The 12,529-nt window shown below is 38.2% G+C and overlaps 1 protein-coding gene across 1 annotated transcript in view; it reads right to left on the bottom strand.

Moving 5' to 3' along the window:
• snx19b (sorting nexin 19b) overlaps nucleotides 1–11,683 on the bottom strand; it is a 34,743-nt gene extending 23,060 nt beyond the window's left edge. Inside the window, exons 1-9 of the mRNA XM_046863296.1 lie at nucleotides 11,554–11,683; nucleotides 9,365–10,996; nucleotides 8,295–8,433; nucleotides 7,182–7,282; nucleotides 5,428–5,547; nucleotides 4,210–4,331; nucleotides 4,028–4,121; nucleotides 3,754–3,934; nucleotides 2,114–2,240 (exon numbers count right to left, since the gene is read on the bottom strand). Coding sequence (XP_046719252.1) covers nucleotides 2,114–2,240; nucleotides 3,754–3,934; nucleotides 4,028–4,121; nucleotides 4,210–4,331; nucleotides 5,428–5,547; nucleotides 7,182–7,282; nucleotides 8,295–8,433; nucleotides 9,365–10,981 — 2,501 coding nt within the window. The 5' untranslated portion in view covers nucleotides 10,982–10,996; nucleotides 11,554–11,683. The remainder of the gene's footprint in view (nucleotides 1–2,113; nucleotides 2,241–3,753; nucleotides 3,935–4,027; nucleotides 4,122–4,209; nucleotides 4,332–5,427; nucleotides 5,548–7,181; nucleotides 7,283–8,294; nucleotides 8,434–9,364; nucleotides 10,997–11,553) is intronic.
• Nucleotides 11,684–12,529: the final 846 nt, after the last annotated feature.

The raw sequence follows: 12,529 nt of genomic DNA, 5'->3' as shown, positions 1-12,529 counted from the left end.
AAAAATAAATAAATAAATAAAAAGTAAATTCAATAAAATCAGAGCCAGAAAGTGTTTTCTGGTATGAAAAACTTGTTTTCACAAAAACAAGTCAGTGAAGCATGGTGATGGGAGCATCGTGTTATGGAGCTGCTTTTCTACAGCTGGGACTGAGGCTCAAATCATAAAAGAAGAAATAATAGATAGGTCCAAATATCCAATTTAGTTTGGCACAAAACTTGCAGGAGTCTGTTGGACAGCTGAGGATGAAAAAAATAAAGATTTCATCTTCCAACCCGATAACGAACTGAAGCACAAATCCAAGTTAACAAAAAATTAATGGCTTTAGAATATAAAGATCAACTATTTTGGAAGGGCCCTGTCAGAGCTCGATCTAAATCATTATTCAGGGAGGATTTGATAGATCTACAGCATTTTTTCTATGAACTGTAGAATAACATGGTCAAATAAAGAGAAGGTAAAGATGGTTATTATTACGTTATTTCGTTTGGCCATCACATTATTCCCATACCATATGTTAAAATGCTTTTGTTGACTAAAGTTCATCATTTAACACTATAAATCCCTCCAAACTCACCACCAATTTGAAGGACTTGGGACTAAACCCATCTCAGTATATGTGGATCTCCAGCTTCCTGACAGACAGACACAAGTAAGTTATTAAGCCTCCTGCTGTACCCTTCATACAACTCTACCACAATTGTCAGGTTTTCTGATCGCACTGTTGTAGTAGGTCTGATCTCTGATGAGAAGGTCTACTTGGAGGACATCTAATGCGTAGTTATCTGGTGCCAAGAGATCCATCTCTTACTGAATATCAGCAAAACGAGTGTTTTTGGTACCTTGGTCTCACATGACACAGGACCTGACATGGTCGTGTCACATCCACACCCTAGGGAATCCGGACCCTCAGCATCGGTTCTACCTTGGAATATGGGACGTTAATCTGCCATGAAAGATGCCCAAGAACTTTTCATTTGGAACCAGCACAAAGCATCCTAAAGTGGTGGCTACTCAATGTGTAAAAATGATATCCTATACACCCTGAACCACTCTTTCACAGCTTGAGCCCAAATGAATCCTGCCATTGTATTCTTGGCACATGTCTGCACCATCAGGGAAGAAAAAAATCCATCGACAGAAAAAATCCTTGTCATTTACTATATTCAGGTAGTCAGCTGACCTAACTTTTTGGGCATAAAACATGCTAATTAGCCCAGACCTAAACAACTGAAGCAACCCCAGATCTAACACTTCCCCCACCACCTTATACCACTGTAGAGTAGGCATGATAGGTACATTACTTAATCTGCCTCTATTCTTACCTGATGCATCAATCACAATGGAACAGGGTAAATCACCACATGACCTTTTTTTCATTGCTCCAAAGTCCAATCAATCTCAAATTAAAGCCCTTTCTAAAATTAACCTCTGTTTTTTTCAAGGCTACACATCTGTTTAGCCCAAATCCCTAGGTTCCCTTCGCATTGTAAATGTGGAAATGCTCTTATTGTTCTACTCGTTGTTTTTTTTTCCCTTTCAATAATTTGATGATCTCCAGTCACAACCATACAAGATTTTGTTTCGAGCACATTTCTCTGAAAGATAATGGCTCACCACTAATTCCTTTCAGGTTTTTAAAAATGCGTTATACAGTTGTTGATAGTTTCAATAATGTCCATAATTGCTATCCTTGCTTGATGCAGGCCAATAATGCGACTCTTCTGAAACAAAGGAACATCTTTTCCATGACCACAGGATATGCCTTCAGACATGGAAATATACTCACTGTATCAGTTAAATAACTTGTTATTCAAATTTGATTAGTCTTGTTTAACTTTTTTTTATATCAGAAAAATGATTGTAACACAGGTGTGCACACAATGTGTATATAGATTCTAAAAATTATGGGGAAAGGTGGCAGCTGAATAAAAATAACTGCCATTTTTGCCAGCGTTAAAATATTTTCAGACAGGTCTGTAGGTAAAATCTATAGGAAAATAACAAATGATGAATTATGAGGCACACCAATGTAACTCACACGAGCATTATTTGTCTATGGCAAATTGACTCCTGCTTAGCAAAAAGTGTGGTGTGATTTTTACTTGCATACCGCTCAATCAGGGTCCCAAACAGCAACCTGATGCTCCTCTGGATATTTTCGGTGCAAAGCCAACTCCACTGATCCTTCATCAGCAGACACAGGACATTCAGAGCCGTGTCAGCAAGCACAGTCTCCCCTGTCGGATAAACACTTATTAAAGATGTGGAAGATACATGTAACTCCTTAAAATGTTAGCATCTTGATGGCACCGAATGTCCATTTATTACAGCTAAATGATGTTGAAGTGTGCAGTGATGGTGATCAGAAGCAAACTGTGGTCCTGTGTCAGTGTAGCAGACTGTTTGAGTACAGTCCAAATCCATCCAGTCATCTATCCTACGCAGTAACAGAATATCAAATATACAAAAAAGCAAACCAATTCTATTATAAATCTATATAGAACCGTGCATCCGATACAGAAAGTCTGATATTATATCCAGCCGATGTTTCAAATCAACATCAGTCCGATCAATATTCGCACTGGTGCATCCTATAAGGAACCTTTCAGTTTTAAACATATATTTACAATTTGATTTTTCTGAAATCAGGCAAGTAAAATATAAAACACTTTACATTTACACATATTCTATCAATATTATCACCCATTACACTCCTTATTACACATCTACTCGCCTGAGGCAGAACTGATGCAATGTGGATGTGCTGCCCTCTAGAGGCAAGATAAAGCTTTGTAACTTGTCCTCAAAGTTACTGCAAAACTTTACTAACCTAATATTTCTACAAAAACTACAGCCTACAAAAATAAATGTAAAACAGAAAACACCCAAACTATAGATTATATTGAGATATAACTGCTAAAATCAACCAGAAAAAAAAACGTGTTCAATTATACTGCTTTTTCACCAGCTCATCAGTTGTAAGCAGTGACAGTTGTCAAAATGTAAGAAATAAAAATTCTCAAGGCTAAACAGCTGTTGTGCATGTGGAAATGCTCTGACTGTTCCACTGTTGTTTGTTTAATGATTTGACCAAACATTTAATAATCTCCAATCATGATCTTTTAAGATTTTGTTCTGACCCCATTTCGTCCTTGAAGATGATGTCTCACCACTAATCCTTCCAGATGTGAATAATGCGTTGGACAATTTTCAAATTTATGCTGTTTCGGAGATCGCCTCAGTTGTTTTTCAGTTGTGAACACATAGGCAAAAAATAAACAGATCACAGATCTCTGTGCTCCTAAGTGCTATTGTGTATCACAGCAGGGCAGCCGTCTAAATGTCCATCACAAAATGTCAAAGATCAGAGGTTGATGAGTGCCTGATGACTAAGTGCTGGCGGAGGTGCATCAGGCACCCAGAGATGCTGAGATCTGTGCAGCACTCTATCCTGAACGTTGCCACATCACCGAATCGAACCCCAAACATTGACAAACGGACATCCTCAGGCAAACGCGCATAAAAGCAGAATGTACGCTTTTACTTTGTTTTATTTTCACACTTTATTCTGTATCCTGTCTTGTTGTTCATTAAATGTTGATCTACTTTAAACCAGTTTTTAATCCTGGGCCCCTCTATGAATGAGTTTGATGATACCGGTGTCTAAAAATGATATTTGTATTCTGCAGCATTTTGCTCGATCAGCTATTCTGTTTTCTTTCTGTGATTTCAGAGTTTATTGTTTCTTACCCTGATTTTGAATGACATTTTGTAACTTGCTTTTTGAGCAAGCGCAGAGCTCCGTGTCTCCTTTGGTGCCGAGGCTGGCGTCCCGTTCTCCGTCTGAATCTCGGAGTGGTGCTTTGCTCACAAGGTGCTCCTGCTCCAAAATAAAGCTCTCTAGACTGTCCATGGTGAGGCCATTGAAAACCTGAAACGGGAATTTTTTTTTATACAGTTAACGTTCATCAATTCAGCACAGTGGTGCACATAAATCGCAAACGATAACGACGGAGTCACTCACTGTGCTGGTTTCATCAAAGCAGTAAAGCACTTTGGGTTTCACGTCAGACACGTTAAGAGCAGGAGTGATTTTACTGGAGAATCGCATCCTGGACCTGGGTTACGAAAAGAAACAGAAATCGCTAAAAAAAAGGCACCACAGGATTTCAAATATGACTACAAATGGTTGCATTGTGCACATACTTGCTCTTCTTGTCTGAAGATAATTTCCCATCAGGCTCAGCATCCACTTCATCTGTGGGGCTTTGCGGCTCGGAGCGAGGGAATGCTGTCTTTAGTGTATCAACTATAGCGTTTACCACAATCTGCCAATTTACACAAAACACACCGTCAATTAATTAATTAATTAATTGCATACAGTCAATTAATATACATTATGCACTCAATTGCTTTAAATGTTCCAATATGTGGTGAGTTTGTACGTGCTGAATATATACATAAGGTATATTTGTATGTATTTAGTTTTAGTCAGCTGTACTACAGTAGTGTTAGAGACATGTTCAGACATGGCAAACAATACAGTTTAAATACATAACTTCTGCTGTAAAATTTTAAAAATCATCAGCTGAATAGATTTGAAACAGGGAAGCCAATTTCAGATGCACATGTAATGATTGTAACATTTTCTGGCTCTACACTATATGGACACTATATGTTCCCACAAAGTTAGAGGAACATAATTGTATAGGACGCCTTAGTAAGCAAAACCGTTACATTTTCCCTTCACTTGAACTAAAAAACTCAATCCTGTTCCAGCAAGAGTTAGAATAGAAGATATTGAGTTGGCTGATATAGAGCTCTCACCTCATGAACACATTTGGAATGCATTGAAATGCCGACTGCTTCCCAGACCGCACTATCCTCACCCTATTGATGGAAGTGGTAGCTCAGTGGTTAAGGTGCTGGGTTACTGATTGGAAGGTTAAGGGTTCAAGCCCGGGTATTACCATGCTGCCGCTCTTGGGGCCTTGAGCCCGTATCATGGCTGACCCTGCGCTCTGACCCCGCGCTCTGACCCCAGTTTCTTAGCAAGCTGGGACATGCGAAGAACGAATTTCACTGTGCTGTAATGTATATGTAACAAATAAAGGCGATTCTATTCTTCTATTCTATTCTTGATCAGTATCTGATTTTACTAAAGCCCTTGTGGTTGAATGAACACAAATCTCCACAAGCACACATTTCAAAATCTAGTGGAATGCCTTCCCAGATGATTGGAGGTTATTATAACAGCAAATAAGACTAAATGTGGAATGGGATGTTCGTTAATCACTCGATATTAATGTACGTCACAATTTAGCATTTATGCCAAATCCTGTGATTGACAGTCATGTCAATATTTGATTGAACTGCTTAAAATTTCTATGAAGTGGTTAGAATTGCAAATACAAAAGAATTTACCTTGTCTATTCGTGAAACGATGAACGGCTTCTTTACAAAAGCGATCCTCGCGTCAGTGTTGAGGGCAAGAAACTCTTGCATTTCTTCACAGTTGGCAGTTTCAGGTATTGCACACAGATGCTACAATCAAAAGAATCGAGATTCTTTCAGCAAAACATGAAACCAGATGGTCAAACAAATTTAATAAAATCACAGTAATTAAAATAAATAAATAAATAAATAAGACATGTGATTAGGTTTCATAGGTATGTGCTGGAGAGAGGAATCGCAAAAGGGTTCTGGATGATAAGTATAGTACAAGTATAAATATAAGTATAGAATGATTTTTGTGTTTTATAAAGTTTTTTAAAAATTAATTACACTATAAACAATGATAAAAGAAATGATACGCCATGATATACAGTACAGACCAAAAGTTTGGACACACCTATATTATATATACATTACAGACCAAAAGTTTGGACACACCTGCTCATTCAAAGAGTTTTCTTTATTTTCATGACTATGAGAATTGTAGATTCACACTGAAGGCATCAAAACTATGAATTAACACATGTGGAATTATATACATAACAAAAAAGTGAACTGAAAATGTTATATTGTAGGTTCTTCAAAGTAGGCATCAAGAGAATGCCAAGAGTGTGCAAAGCAGTAATCTAAGCAAAAGGTGGCTACTTTGAAGAACCTACAATATGACATATTTTCAGTTCACTTTTCTGTTATGTATATAATTCCACACGTGTTAATTCATAGTTTTGATGCCTTCAGTGTGACTCATAGTCATGAAAATAAAGAAAAATCTTTGAATGGAAGGTGTCCAAACTTTTGGTCTGTACTGTACAATTACAGTGGAACCCACTTATCTCGACCTCGGTTATCTCGACAACCCTATTAAGTCGACGTTTTTGAAGTGGAACCGCCAAATTCTCGCTTTGTCTTAGCATTTTCTATCGGTTATGTTTTTTATGTTGTCGAACCCTGATATCTCGAGCACAAGGGGGGAAAAATTTGCCATTTAACGTCGGTTATCTCGGTACAGCCGCAGAAGAACTCGCGGAAGTGGCGGAAAAATCAAACCTTACAGATGCTACAGGTGTTGTATTGTATACTGGTGAATCTAGAGTGTGGAAGTTTAAATAGTAGCTGGTGATGATGCTAAACGAGCACCATATGTGCGCAATTGAAGCCGAGAGCTTCAGAAAAAGCGGCCGAGAAAGCACCTGACACGCTGAAGGGGGCGCCGAAGGGGGCGTGGCAGGTGGATCCTGACAGTTAACAAACATGTACTGTATGTATTTTTATAGCATGCCTTCATCAAACAAATCGCAGCAACGCTGTTGTGTAAAAAACCCTTCAAAAACACGTGCATGCACATTCTCATTTATTAACGCACATCATGTACATAAAGAAATTTCAAGCACGTTAATATACTGCCGCCATATTGATTTTCGTTTATCTCGATCATCGGTTACCTCGATGCTTTTTGGCGACCCCCTAGGACATCGACATAACCGGGTTCCACTGTATTTAAAAAATAAATAAATAAATAACCACAGCTCATTTCAGCCAATCAGATTTCAAGAAATAATATATAATAATATAATATTATTCCATACTCTAGTATAGACTCTAGTATAATCTACATTCTAGTGTGTAATTAACATTTATTGAGTTAACAAATTTAACTTTGACATATTCTCTGTGTTTTACTTTATAATACAGTATTATGTACAATGTAATCAGTGACTTCTGACCTTAAGGAATGTTTCCAGTAAACTTTTTCTGGCCTCAACTCTGTCACTGTCCATGTTTCCGAATGGGAGCTCAGGAAAGATTTTCTTAGGTCCTTTGACATCTACAATTAAAACAATATACAAATGCATTTTTAATAAGAGGAAACTTCAAAACCGGGGGTGAAACAAATGATAAACTTGTTAGCAAGCATTTACATTTTATGGCATTTGACAGAGGTCCACATCTAGAGCAACTTGAGGTTAATATATATATATATATATATATATATATATATATATATATATATATATATAGATGTCAAATTGAAAACTATGTAACTTTCCCTTATGCTCCTTAAAAAATAAGTAATGGTTTGTGCCTGACTACCATTTTTATTTTCTCATGCTACACTATATGGCCAGAAGTATTGGGTCACCTGGTCATAAGTATGGTATGTGATTTTTGAGCATTGCAGTCCACATTTAGTCCCAATTTGCTCTTATAATTCCCTCCACTCTTCTGGGAAGAAGTTTCACTAGATTTTGGAGTGTGTTAATTGATATGTGTGTTCATCAGTCACATGGGTGTTACAAAAGGCAGGTACTGATGTAGGTGAGGAGGCCTGGGTGCAGTCAGCGTTCACATTCATCCCAAAAGTGTTCAGTAGGGATGAGATCAGAGATCTATAGCAGGCCACTCAAGATCTTCCTCTCCAAACCATGTAAACCAGATCTTCAAGCAGCTCACTTTGTGCACAGGGGCATTGCCATGCTGGAACAGGTTTGGGTTTCCAAGTTCAAGTGAAAAATAAATTATATTACAGCACATCTAAAAACAATTGAGTGCCTCCAGCTTTGTGTTAACAGTTTGGTAAAGAAGCACACATAGCAGGAAACGTCAGGTGTCCCAATACTTTTGGCAATATTGTGTATGTTAATCCTATTAGGAAACTTATTATACACACTAAGACACATTTCTATTGCATTTTCTCTCCGCCATTTTCATATGCTTTCTTTCCACATCATTTTTTTTTCTACTTATTATCTGTGTCCAACTACAAATGAGAAAAAAAAACTAATAATCTGGACATAAAAACCTGCTTAGTGATTTGTCCATTTGTCATTGGAACTTACGTTTGAGAATCTTGCGTAATTCCGGTTTTTCCTCCAACCGGGTTTGCAGGTTTAGGAATTCACTATAGCGCCGATTGACCATGTGATAAGCCATTGGCTGCAGCGTGCCTGGATTCTCCGTGTCCACGGCCGTTTCGTACTGCAAAACATTGGCAAAGAAAATGATTTATATCGCAACCTGATCATACAATTGCATTATGCTAAAAAAAAAAAAAAAAAAAACTCTCTCGTTCTTAACACCAGCCAAGACTTAACAGTAGCACATGCAGTTTTGTTTGAACATTACACACAGAACACTGTTTACAGTAAACTGTATTGTTTTCACATGGCACTACTCTGTATTTTCGGTTCGCTTGTCCAAAAAAGCTATTGTGATATTTAGTGCACCTTGTGTTCGCCTGCTTCTTACTCAGGTGTAAAATCATTAAACAAAGATTTCATCCCTAAAGTGAGTACACTAATAACAGCTGAAGTCAGGGTGAAATCAAAGGTGCTTTTTACATTACAACACAGTGAAATTCTTTCTTCGCATATCCCAGCGATGTTAGGAAGCAATGGTCATACGTGATAGAGCACCCCTGGAGCACGGAGGGCTAAGGGCCTTGCTCAAGGGCCCAAGAGTGGCGGCATGGCGATACTGCGGATTGAACCGCCAACCAGCCCATCAGTAACCCAGAGCTTTACAATTCTATAGTCGCATGTTTGGATTTGGCTTACACAATAAAAAGATTGTTTATATAGATGGTCCCCCGAGTTACGATGGCTCAACTTAAGATTTTTCGATCTTATCATGACGAGATCGATACGACAAAATTGTACAAATATTAAAAATTTAGCGCAACATTATATATATAATGTATATGTACAGGTAGTCCCGTACTTGTAATATATACACATTATATATATTATACATTTATATAGTGTGCACCTGTAATAGACCTACTAACATACGACCTGAACTAATATTGAGACTTCAGGAATTCCGAGGGGACTTCAGAGATCAGTAATACTCCACAGGATAATGTATGCTTAAAGCGAAATTGAAATAACTGGATTAAATGCACACACACCTTCACAGTGTAGAGTGTGTATGGATGAGAGCCTGTGCCTCTGTGCTCCTTAGCTGTGATGGTGCCTGTGATACGAAGGTTCTGAATGACAACAGGGCCTTCAGGACTACTGAGGGTTTCGAACGTGAACGGAGAGAACGGTATGGATCCGGTTGAAGGTGAGGAGGCTTGAAGAGGTTCCGACAGAGCGAGTCCGTTGGCGTTTAACACCACTGATGTCTCCAAACCACTTATTTCCGTTCTCGTGGAAAGTTCTGGAAGAGCACAAAAGCTTGAAGATAGTTCATCCGTCCTATCAGGGATATCAGAGGGTTGCATGTCCGAGACCACGACCCTCGGCGCATTGGAAAAGCCTCGGAATTCTTCTTTTTGGTCCAGTAATCCAAGTGTGGGACATTCTGTAACCGGCTCTGCTGATTCTTCTTCTGTGCCTAGCAAAACCAAAGATTCTAGAGAGCTCCTTTTGAAATCGTTCAGCGGAGACTCCAAATCAGAGTCTGTTTCTTGGTAGAATGGATTGGATTTTCGCAAATAATCCTTCGAAATGAAACCCGGGTGATCCAAAGGAAACGACTGTCTGACAGCAACTTCATCCTCGTGGTTCTGTGGACAGTAAAGATCTGCAGAGTGAAGAACATCCAAATTTGTCAACTCAGGTGTTGGTGTCTCGACCGTAGTGGGAGTATCAGACTTGACCTTCAAGGGTAAGGAAGATGGAACCTCGGCATCCTGCGAATTTTCGTCATTTAAAACCAAAGGCGTAGGAGATGGCATTTTCTCTGACTCGGCCGGTTTGGTTTCTGGATTTGTGGACCTTGTAAACACATCCACAATCAACATGTTCAACCAATCTGGATCTGACAGTTTCGATATTAAAGGCAAAAGAACATTGCACGTTATAAGTTCACACACTACAAATCTTCCTGTTCTCGTTTCAAGATGTGGCGGAGGGACAAGTACGTGTAACAGTAAATCCACTATTGCACGTGCATAATTCACTTCTATGGCAGAACTCTGAAGAGCTGGGTGAGGAACACAAAGCGTGCTGTATTCCTTCCAGAGACTCTCGTTATCCTTCACATTTCGGTCCTCGTCCTCTTTTCCTGCCATGATTTCCTTAGCTTTAGAGTAGCTCTGAAGATGGCATCCGCAGAGATCTAATATCCTCAGAGTTAATGCTTTCCTGTCGACTTTCTTTGCACGACGCTTGAGCTCCATCGCCATCGAGAGCATGGAGTTGTGGATCTCATCCTCAAACTCCCGTTCTGTGGAAACTGTGTTATACCATGAAGAGACAAAATCTCGGATGATCTTACAAACCGTGTTTTGGATCTCGTGGTCTAGCTGCATTTCACTCTCGGAGGAAGAACGGATCTCTTCCAGCGTCATGAAGCGCTCGAGGTGGATGACGCTTTCAGACTCGAGGAGAGCCTGAGAGCCGAGCCACCCTCCCATAACTACTAGGAGGCTTGTGAACACGCAAAGGAGCCAAACATTGATCAGCAAATGGAAGAGGACAACCCATGCCAGGAGTACGCCAAATCCAAGAAGTTTTCTTTGCATCATGAATTCAGACAAGGCCATCATAGATGGGCTGAGACTCTCAGGGTGACTCATGGCAAAGCCTGGCTCCTGTTAAAACAGATCAATGCAGAAAATCATTCACAAAGAGCAAAAGAAAGACATACAAGTGGGATGCATTGAACCGAGAAATCCACCTGTGACAACCTGAAGACCTAGTAGTTAAGATTTCTTTATATTTGGATATTAGAGCAGGACATAGTTTCTATGCACAGAAGAAGAAACATAGTGCTATCCCAGTATATTGACCAAAAAAAAAAATACTAATTAAATATACAAGTAGGCTTGCTTTGCTTCAATTCATATCGAATGCTAGTTCTTGATCAGCTAACAAACAAGCTAGCTCTCAATAACTACATCTATACTAAAAGTGAAACTAAAACCGTCTGTTTAGTACCACTGAATGATCCGTTGACATTCCTTTCATTCATGAGTGGTTATATATTGTTATATTTAATGCTGTTATTATTGTAATTATGAATATAATAAATAGACAAAAATATTTAAATACACCTGGGGTTAGATTCAGGGAGTTCCGTTAGCTAGCTAGATATTTAGCCGCATTGTTATACAAGCATACGCTAAATAAAGAAATAATAAACTTTCACCTGTTCGGATAAATCCGGAGAAAACTATTTATTAAAGCGAATTCATGTTTTACAGCCAGCTACATCACTCCATGGCATCATACTGCTGTCGTCCATATTTTGATTCAGTAGTGAATCAGTAGCGATTCTGCAAGCGATTCAGCAAGCGATTCCTTTACGATTCTGATTCGAGGAATCGACTCAATAGCAGGAATAATATGGAAATTTAAAGGTATGTAAATTCAATTCTTTTCTGTATCATTTTTTTTTTTTAAATTCTGCATTAAAAAGACATTTAAATCACCACTTTGCTACATTTAGCTATTCTATACCTCTGGCTCAGAATGCATTTTAATATATACAAATATCACAATGGATAATGATGAAAATGCAATCCTGAGTATCCTAACCATGAGTCTGAATGCATTTAAGAAAAATGACATTTAAATGATTATTGTGCTACCATTATTGCTTGGACATGTTAAACATATTAAATCAATTTGACATTCATTTTCATTTTGCTCAAGTTCATAAGTTCATTTTTTAACTTATTAAGCATTAAAATGAGTGTGTAATTTACATGTTAAAACTACTGTTGAAAATGTCAAATGTGTTTCATTTTTCTTTTGCACCAAACTTTGCATATATGGTAATGGTAATACAGAAATACGTTGCCATTTTAATTATTGCATTTCCATTTTGCAAATTACATTCGAAACTGTATTTCTACCTCATTGCTTCCATAGAATAAAACACTAGACTCTGAATTTGTTATTGAGGGAAATCAAGGCCTTCTCCTAAACCCTTTCAGAATCATTGATATACATTTTAATATATTTTTGTCCACAAATATGTATTAAATCAGAAGAATAGTCTAATCTCCTAATTTCATACCATTTCTCTCACATATGCTGCTACAAGAAGTGTCTGTATATGTTGAAGCATTAAACCTTTTGTGATCTGGAGCAGATCTGGAGACATTGTGATATAGAATATA

This window comes from Silurus meridionalis, chromosome 12, assembly GCF_014805685.1.
Source record: "Silurus meridionalis isolate SWU-2019-XX chromosome 12, ASM1480568v1, whole genome shotgun sequence".
In the NCBI taxonomy this organism is placed as follows: domain Eukaryota; kingdom Metazoa; phylum Chordata; class Actinopteri; order Siluriformes; family Siluridae; genus Silurus; species Silurus meridionalis.
Note: the sequence above shows the minus strand (reverse complement) of the source record. Positions and strands in the feature narration are given on the sequence as shown.